The sequence below is a fragment of the Arachis hypogaea genome, chromosome 3, assembly GCF_003086295.3.
Source record: "Arachis hypogaea cultivar Tifrunner chromosome 3, arahy.Tifrunner.gnm2.J5K5, whole genome shotgun sequence".
NCBI lineage: Eukaryota > Viridiplantae > Streptophyta > Magnoliopsida > Fabales > Fabaceae > Arachis > Arachis hypogaea.
This window is the reverse complement of record NC_092038.1, coordinates 14,223,571-14,233,492: the sequence shown is the minus strand read 5'-3', so window position 1 is coordinate 14,233,492 and position 9,922 is coordinate 14,223,571. Positions and strand designations below refer to the sequence as shown.

The 9,922-nt window shown below is 32.2% G+C and overlaps 1 protein-coding gene across 4 annotated transcripts; it reads left to right on the top strand.

Annotated features, from left to right (window-relative positions):
• Positions 1–5,810: 5,810 nt before the first annotated feature.
• LOC112789621 (protein translation factor SUI1 homolog) lies at positions 5,811–8,119 on the top strand. Of its 4 annotated transcripts, none has more exons than XM_025831586.3 (4): positions 5,811–5,972; positions 6,645–6,753; positions 6,884–7,089; positions 7,758–8,119. In XM_025831586.3, the coding sequence occupies exons 2-4, from the start codon at positions 6,717–6,719 to the stop codon at positions 7,854–7,856; spliced, it is 342 nt and encodes a 113-aa protein (XP_025687371.1). In that variant the 5' UTR covers positions 5,811–5,972; positions 6,645–6,716; the 3' UTR covers positions 7,857–8,119. The 4 variants fall into 4 exon arrangements, with proteins under 4 accessions (XP_025687371.1, XP_072088527.1, XP_072088526.1 ...); XM_072232426.1 differs by having other exon boundaries at positions 5,853–5,972; positions 6,653–6,753; XM_072232425.1 differs by having other exon boundaries at positions 5,959–6,098.
• The last annotated feature ends 1,803 nt before the right edge of the window (positions 8,120–9,922 follow it).

The window sequence follows — 9,922 nt, the reverse complement described above, 5'->3', positions numbered from 1 at the left end:
CAAAATAGCCACCAAGAAAGGAAAGGAAAGAACCTCTAAGAAGACACCCACTAAAGTGGCGACTAAGAAAGCACCTAACAAGGCATTGGCTCACAAGCCAATCATCAAGCCGCCACCTCCTAAGCAGCTGAAGAAGGTTAACCGGATTGATGAGGCGGAGAAATATGTTCCCCTAACCAATCCCGTTTGATTTACTAACCACTATTGTGAGCTAATGTACTTCAAGATGCTTGAGAGAACACCCCATTTTGAATGCCAACTCCTTGTGTCAGAACACTTAGCTCAATTTGTAGTAGACCGCATCAAGCGGCGTGGTTGGGAGTTCTTAAATCGAGTTGTGGGCGAAGCCAACCTATCTTTGGCGGATAAATTCTATACCAATTATCACACACCATCCCTTGAATCAGTTTATGTGCGCCGGAAGAGTGTCCCGGTATTCAGCAAGCGCTTGGACTTCCACCAAGTCCAAAAGGGGAAGATACTTATCAAAAAGCAGAGTTTCTCCACAAGATATTTGCTTTTGAGTAGGTGCCGTGATTAAATTCATTGCACAACCCAAAAGCCGTTGGATTTATGGGTCATGCAAGTATAATCCCAAGTGCATCTCAGTGAATGCTTTGACTATGGAGGCTAGAGTGTGGCAACAAATCATGTCTCATTATGTAATGCCAAGCACAAATAATTCTACCGTCACTGCATATATGACCGTCCTTATTTTGTGTATTTTGAAGAAGATGCCTCTCAATCTCCTAAGACCCATCCGACAAGCCATGAGCCAAGTGCAAACAGTTGGCAACATCCCGTTTCCCGCTTTAGTTAGCATATGTGGCTGGGGTTCCTCATGAGAAGGATGATGAGATAGCAGAAGTGCCTAAGAGCAAAGCATTTGTCCCACATGGAAAATGACTCAAGCCTCAAGTTGCACCCAAGGACAAGAATCCGTCTTCAGATGCTACGGGACCATCATTTCCATCATCATCATCACCATCTGAACCTAAGCAACCTATGCACCAATTGTTACTTGATCTCACCAAGAATATAGACCGGCGTGGCCGGATGTTTGAGCAAAGTGAGCGTTGCAACAAGAGATGCTATGAATACCTAAAGAAGCTCATCAACTGTAGCAACCCACCTTTGGAAGAGTCTGACACTCCAGAGTCTACTTCAGATCATGGCGGAGAAAGAAATCAACAGGTGGAGATGAAGGTGCCCTTGTCACACCATCCTGAGGCTATTGGAGGTGGAGATTCCGAGCCCCTCTTGCTCATCACTCATGGCACGGAGGACCATGCCAATGTTTAAGTGTGGAGAGGTTGGTGACTGACTTTCATGGGTAACAACTCTTATCTCCAACACCTAGACTCTAATTTCTTTTGTTAGTTATGATATTTTACGCTTTGTAGTTATTTGTTAGCATTTAGGTGTTTAGAACTCATTTTTAATACTTTTTGCATGATAGTTGTTTGTAAATATCTCTAGAACTTTGATTTGATTCTTAGTCCCTCTTTTAGGATATTTTGTTCACTTTTCTTTTATTTTCATTGTCTGATTGGATGTATATAAATTGTATTTCCTTTGCATTCCATCCAACTACCTAATTTTTAGGACCACTTGATTGAAGTAATGATTTTTTTCAAGAAAGTTATTTTAGGGCATTCCACTAATTTGAATGAAAAGTTTTCATTGAACTTGCTTGAAAAAATTAATTTTGGAATATGGTTTAGAGCTAGAACACATAAACCTAGTGAGATTTTGAACCAAATTAATTGGTTGCATCTTTTCAACCAATATAATTTTGTGGTGTGTGTTGTTCTCTCTAAAATTGTGATATTTGACTTGTTTGATTCTATATATCTATTATTTGGTGTATGAATGCATTTATATGATTGAAGCCTTTATTTCATTAAAGCTCACATACCCAAATGGCCTTACCCTTTTATCAACCCTTGTTAATCCATTTTGAGCCTATTTTAATCCCTTTTGTTCTTAACTTTAGCACATCGTTAACTTTAAGTGAAAATAATAAATATCCTTAATTTTAATCTTTAATTTGATTAACTTAAACTAGTGAGAGTGTACATGATTTAAGTGTGTGAAAATTAGATTTGGAAACATTGGTTAGGAGCATGGGGTATTTTACATTCCCTGTTGAAAACTTTAGAAAATTGGGTACACATCCATGCATCAAAAGAGAAATCATATGTATTAACCTTCTATCCATAAAAAAAGGAAAAAAAAAAGAAAAGAAAGGAAAGCAATAAAAAGGAGACAAAGGTTATTCCCATGGTAAAGTAATAGAAACAATGCATATGTGACATAAATTGAAAGGATGCATGAATGTGTAGAAAAGAGGTGAATAATGGGTAATTAGGCTTTGCATTATAGTTAAATAGGTTGTTTTAGGTTACGTGGAAAGTTTAGGTTAATCAAAGATTCAAATTTTAGTCCACTTGACCAAATACAATCTTACCTTGACCCTAACCCCATTACAATCCTTGAAAAGACCTCTTGATATGTGTATCCATGCATTGAATATATATTGATTCGTAGAAAAAAAACAAGTTTGAGAAAGCAAGATTAGAAGAGAACTGAGAGACTCAACCCTCAAACACTAGAAAGATTAGAGTGCAAACACTTTCAATGAGGGTTCAATGCTCAATCCTATGTTCTCCGCTTTCACGAACTTTCATCCTGCAAGTTTGTTCATTCTTTATTTTGAGACTTGAGTTAGTAGAATTGTGTTGATCATCATACTATTTTGGCCCTGTGTTTATATATGTTCTTGGAGATTGATTTATTTGTAACCAAGTGGGTAGAAGCATTTTTTATTAATTGCATTAGTTGCATTCATATAGATAGGTTGCATTTCATAAGTCTTACCATTCCCTTTATTCTTTTGGTCTTCTAATTTTTTATCATGAGGACATGCTAATGTTTAAGTGTGGAGAGATTGATAAACCACAATTTTACGGTTTATTTTTTATTGAATTGGGTGAATTTTGTCAACTCTTTTCACACTTATTCATATAAATTGCATGCTTTTATGATTTCTTCCTAATTATGCTTAGTCAAAAACATGGTTCTAAGGCCTTAAAGATTCTAATGTTTAATCCTCTTCTATTACCATTCGATGACGTGATGCGTTTGTTAAGTAATTTCAGGATCTATAAGGCAAGAATGGCTTAGAGGATGGAATGGAAGCTTGCAAAAGTGGAAGGAACTTGAAGAATTGAAATTTTAAGGATCTAACGCTCACGCGTACGTGTGGCTTGCGCGTACACAATTACACATAACCCGCATAAATCTCAGCTCGCGCGTACGCATGCCTTGCACGTACGCGTGACATGAAGCGTGTGATTTTATTAGAATTGCACGTACCAACAATTTCTAGACCTTTCTTAGGCCCAAATCAAGCTAATTCTGAAAGGAAAAAAGGCCAAAAGTTGAGGGAGAATGGAAACACACAAGCATACACACATTTACTAAATTTTTAGCTAGTTTTTGGTTTATAGGTTTTTAGAGAGAGAAACTCTTCCTTCTCTCTAGGGTTTTAGTGCAGTTCAATTACATTTTGTCTCAATTACTCATTTGGATCTTGTTAGATTTTCATTTTGTTGCTTTAATTGTAGTTTCTCTAGCTTAATTTTACTTAGAAACTTTGTTGACTATTCTCTCTTATTTTGTTGGTTTATGGAACTTGTTAATTTTAAATTTCTATTAAAGCATTGAAGTTTTTATGATTTATGTGTTAATTGAGTTGTGATTGTTTCCAATTAATAGTGGGTAGATTTAATTGTGTTTAATTTTCTCAATTAGATGATGCTCTTTTTGTTTGCTCACCAAGTGTTTGATAAAATGTTTACTTTGAATATGGAATAGATTTCTATTCTTTGCTTTGGGGTTGAGTGTTGGAAACTCTTGAATTGTCAAAATCTAATGTTGATTGGTGATTGGGGATTGCTAATTGACTTGAATTCCACTAAAGTTAATCTTTCATTAGGATTTGATTAAGACTTGTGAGCTAAAGTTAATTTTGCTCACTTGACTTTCCTTCAATTGTTAGAGGATAGGATAATTAAGTGAGAGCAAAATACACTTGTCATTACAATTGAAAATGATAATGATGATAGCAACTCCAATTCTTACCCCTAACTAAGATTTTTGTTAGATTGATTGTTGTTTTTTTGTTGACTTTAATTTCTTGATTCTTTTAGTTCAATTTCATATTCCTTAGTTCTATGTTTTTTTATTGCTATCATTTTATTGCATGCTTGTTAGTTAGTTAATTATTTGATTGGTAGTTCTAGTTGTCTCAATTTAATTGTCTATTGTTCATTGCCCTTAGATTTTGACCACTTTACTTTTACCGCAAGCAACTCAAAACCTCCCAATTTTCCTAATCAATGATGTGTACTCAATTGCAAGTTTTAGAAAAAACGACCAGGGATTCTACTTCCAATAATTGATTTGATTGTTGTGACATTCTTTTAAACTTTGATTGGAGATCACTTATCGATTTAGACTATACTTGCGACATTTGAGTTGAAAATACTTTGGAATTTTCTAAGTCGGCATTTATCCTCCGTCAAGTAGCGGCAGAACAAGACCTCTGGTTAGGCGACGGTGCAACGTCATTTCGTGGGTTTCGAAATGGGCAGAGTAGCAGTGGGCAAAGGATGGAGAGAAGACGCGACTACACGATGGTGACACAACGGTAGTGGTGTGGCGTCCAAGCAATGGGAGAATTGCGATCTCCTCGGCGGGTTAGTGATGGCGGGCGAGGGTGGCGTTGGGAAGCTTCATTTCCGATAATAAGAAAAGTGGCGGTGCAGTGATTTGGTGAAAAAACAAGGTTGACATTAGAGATAGGTAAAAACAGGATTTAAGTTAAGAAAAAAGGTAAAACAAAAAAGTGAAATTGTTAAATTAAAAACACGGTGGGATAATTATATTAGATGTTATTTTCATGTTTAGTGGATTTGGAATATAGCCCGTTATTTACCGTGTTTATAATTTTTGTTGTTTATTTAGCAAAATTATTTTCTTTCACTAAAAAATTTTTTTATTAATTTTTCTTTGATAAAATTTTAACGAGACATATCTAAATAGATATAAAAAATTGTGATATATTATTTTAATTGAAAGAATGTTATGGTTGGTATGCTCACTACATCACCAAACCAATAATCATCCAAATTAGTCAATTTCACCTACATGAGTATTCTTATAAATAGACTAAGTGACCACACTTCATATTCAACATATTTAACACAAATCAAAGATATACTCCCAGAGGAGTTGTTATAAAATCTCAATTATAATAAAATATATATATTAAAAAGTATTAATAAAGATATTTTATTCTATCTATTTTATTTATATATCTACTTATCTTTGGTCAATTATTTTTATACAAATAATATGGTAAATAGATTAGTTATTTAAAATTAATTCAAAAAGATAATTATTTTTTATTTTATTATAAATTAATCTACATAATGTTCTAAAGGATTATGATCAATTTATCATTTTTTTTCAAAAAGAGTAACTTATCTTTCCTGAATAAAAAATCCAGGCCGAAAAAAATTGATATTTCTAATAAAAAAATCAATAAATTAATTTACAATATTTTAACAAATTTGATAAGTCAGTTCTTAAAATCTTCAAAAAGTAATACATTGATCAGTCTAAGTTATTTAAAATTTAAATTCAAATTCAAAATAGTTATGAAATTAATCTATGTTTTATTTTATTAAAGATTCTTTTTTTAAAAATAGATTTTATTAAAGATTCTAACTTTTTTTTCCCTTGGTTTGGAAAACTAACAAAATTGTTGAGTGGTGTGGCTGGGAGAGTTTCTCGTGTCGTCTAAAATAAACCGCCCTATCGCTCTCTATATAAACTTCACCCACCGCACTTTCGTATTCTTCTACCTTTCGCATTCACCGCCAATACATCGCAACAAGTTTCTGGTATTATTATTGTTCTTCCTATTAAAAATATCTTCTTTTTATTGGTTTTATTTCCTGTTTATGCTCTTTCTCTCAATCGACGTATATGTCATCACAAGTTTGAGGAATAATGTCGTGTTTTGCAATGTGCGTGGTTAATTTTGTTTCATTGTTTTGATCTTATTGTTGGAACTTTATTGTTTTCCCTTCAGGTGAATGATTTTTTCCTTGTTGGCTATTTTTGTTTTTGTTTGTTTGTTCCCTCAATGTTTTCTTTCAGTAATGTGCGTTAGGAACGAGGCAGTTTTATATATAGCGTTGTTTTGTACTTTTCAAATTGTTCGTTATGGGAAGGTCTCGTTGATGGTTAAGAATTGAATCGTTACATAATAATTTAGTTAAATAGATCAAATCATTTAATAATTTTTAACTATTAACTTTATATGGAAACAATTCTATAATTACTCTTCAAACTTACTCCATATGATTATGATCATGTGTGCAAATAGTTGAAACTTGAAAGAATATGCCTTTGTACAATAAAAACATGTTCATTGAATATTTTGTATATTTGTTAATTGTTAGATAATTTTCATATTTTCCATGGATTGAGAACTCATAGCAAGTAAACACTTCATAGATGTGTATCCAAATTTCTCATCAATCATCTGACTTGGATTATATTCTATATAGTGGTTCAGTGCCCCGAGTGGTTGATTACACCAAAAGGACTTTGTTTGTTACAAGTTACAGAGACCAACTTTCATGTCTGAATTCGACACTAACATCTCAACTGCTTTTGGTGGGTATTGAATTTCTATCTGCTCAAACATTTATGCTGTATGCATATATTGACACCAATGTTAACTGATTTCCTTTCAACAATTTGTCATTGGATGATGTCTTTTTGATGTGATTCTGTGATTGAATAGATCCCTTTGCTGAGGCAAATGCTGACGACTCAGGTGCTGGGGCAAAAGAGTATGTTCATGTGCGTATACAACAACGTAACGGAAGGAAAAGCCTGACAACTGTTCAAGGATTAAAGAAAGAATTCAGCTATACTAAGATACTCAAAGACCTGAAGAAAGAATTCTGCTGTAATGGTACTGTTGTACAGGACCCTGAGTTAGGCCAGGTTTGTTTCCTTCCTAATAAATTATGTTCCTTATTTTAGTTTCTGGTTTTCATTCATAGCATAATAAGATCTTAATTACAAAACTCTCTTTTGTTTTAAGATTTTGTAAATGAAACAAAAGAAAACAGAAAAATGTTTCCCGGTGTCTATGTAAGAACTGGTACCTAGAGATAGTAAGGAATGATAGAAAATAGAAGAAAACCTCGGAATTTGATTTATACACTATAGTTTTAACGCAGTACGTTCCAGTACAGGAACGGGCATGTCTGGTACGTGGTACGTCACCTAATTAGGGAATTCGTATAACTATGATTTATACCAGTGGCTGTAAACCTTCTACTTCAAGAGTGTACTAACATCGAAGCTTGTACCAATAGTTTGCGAGTATTCGAGAGACTCGCTCTCTCCGTGCCTGAATTATATTTCTGTCCTCTCGTTACCCCTCTCAGCCCTTGATAATTCCCAACTCCCTTCTTAGAATGCTCAAACTCTTACTTTGTCACTCGCCAGCCACTCTAGCCGCCCAATTACATTAAGTCCTCTAGGTTCCTAAAGGTTTCCTTCACAAGATGTTAAAATAATTACACGAGTATCATTCAGATATCGGTATCCCATCTTTCCATCCTTTGATGAACAAAATCTTACATTCCAATTTTGCATGGATGCAGGTCATACAGCTTCAGGGAGATCAAAGAAAGAACGTTTCAACTTTTCTTGTCCAAGCGGGCATAGTAAAGAAGGAGCATATCAAGATTCATGGTTTCTAAGGCAAGGCCTAAGCAGCAATTGGCAGGCAATTCAGCTTCAGGCTCCAATTAATATCACTATATATAGCTTATAATAGTCTGCTATATTATAGTTTAGAACACCATATAATAGTTTCTACCGTTGTGGATGTTTATTTGCTGGGTTATGTAGCAGAATTATATGTATGCTTCTAAGACAACTGTCTTCGATAAATTTGTTATTTATTTTGACATATTGAATGGCTGTTATGGATTTATGGGAACTTACCTGTTTGGTTTGTAAATGCATTTTTTATTTTCATTTTTAATATTTCTGGTTTTAAGAATTTTGCAAGAAAAATAACTTGAAAAGGAAGACAAGATTCTATTGTGTTCAGAAGCAAAAAATCTTCTCTTCACACAATTTTAAAGATCAGAAACATCTTAGACAGGATGAATTGAGTAATGCGTTTGGAGACGAGTTATTTTTTTTTTGGGTCAGAGAGACTAGTTCAAACTCGATAACCTGATAGAAAGATAGGTAGATAGGTAGATTGTTTTTGGGGTGGTATGATAGATAGTTTTTTTTTTTTTTTCACGGTATTCCTCAACCCGGCAGGCTAAGGACTTTGGTTTCAAAAATGATTTAAAATGGTCTACAAAGTTCCTGCGTTTCTTGTTTCACTTTTTTTTCCCTCCAAAATATAGCGAATTTAGTTGGATCTGATAGACTGACATATTATTGGGCTATTAGAGAAGGTTCAAATGGTTTTACCATTGAAAAAAAAAACCAATAAAGTATACAATACATCTAAAAAAGGTTTAATATACATAAAAGTGAAATTTTTAAAATTAAGGTCCATCCGTCGATGACTCATATTTAAGTGTTTTAAAAAATATTCTTAATATTTTAAAAGTTACAAGCGTAAGTATATTATTTCTTTTTTTTTTTGCAAAATATAAAATGAGAAGTTTGTGTTTTTTAAAAATACAAATATTTTTTTTAAATTTTACTAAATCAAATTTTTAGTCTATCTCAATGCACTTCACTCCACAAACATTTCAGAAGACTAAATACTGTATCTAAATAATATCACATAATGTTTATATATATATATGGATTTTTTTTCTATAAAATCACTATTTTTAAAAGTTTAAATTAATAAGAGGTGTATGAATAATTATATTTCTAGTACAATTCCTTATGCAGGAGTTTATTTTGGGGTCGCATGATAACTTTTTTTGTATTAACCTTATGTTAAAATTCTTTCTTTTTAGAATCAATAAGGATTGAACATTTAAGTCATAGAATTTTTATAAAATGTCATAAAATTATTTCTTTTAAAAATTTAAAATGATAGGATACATAAATAATTCTATATTTAACACACATTCTCATGCAATAGCCTTTGTTGGGTTTACATATAGTTTTTTATAAATTTTCTTTCTTTTTTTTGTTGGTCTTATAATTTTTTTTTTAAGTTTAACAAGGATCCAACTTTACATTTTTTTATAATAGAAACTCTAATACCGTACGATGATGTCACTTTTTCTAAAAGTGATTTCATAACATCTATACCCACTACAATAATATAGACTATTTTTTAGGATTATTATGTGTCAAAAAAAATTAAAATTTGTCAAAAAAATAAATTTTCACACTATTTTAATTGTAAAAATATGTTAATAAAAATTTTGTCAAAAATAGTATTTTTGACATATAAGTAATTGTAAAAAAAGTTTAAATCTTATTTTGCTAAATATTGGCCGTCAAAAATAATTTGTTAAAAAAATTTGAGAATATATTTTTTGTGATGTTTATTAATCGTTAAAAATACTATTTATTTTGACACTTATTGACCATAAAAAATTCTCAACAAAAATTTTTAACAAAGAATGAGATGAGATCTTGAAACTGAAGAATAAACTGAGATTTTGAAGATGAAGAATGAGTAATATGATCATAAATTGAAAGTAGTGTGATGCCAAAATTGACGGAGCTTAACGAAGAAAAAGAATAATGGAGTAAGTTGAAAATAAATAAGTGTCAAAATTGAGGAGTAATTTTTTACAATCAAATTATTCATAAAAAAAACATAAAAAATTTG

What these genes read in the sequence shown, in the direction of transcription:
- LOC112789621 (XM_025831586.3), top strand. Translation starts at nt 6,717, where the DNA reads ATGTCTGAATTCGACACTAACATCTCAACTGCTTTTG. An exon ending in TAACATCTCAACTGCTTTTG is followed by an intron (nt 6,754 to 6,883) that starts GTGGGTATTGAA and finishes GTGATTGAATAG; the next exon opens with ATCCCTTTGCTGAGGCAAAT. An exon ending in AGGACCCTGAGTTAGGCCAG is followed by an intron (nt 7,090 to 7,757) that starts GTTTGTTTCCTT and finishes GCATGGATGCAG; the next exon opens with GTCATACAGCTTCAGGGAGA.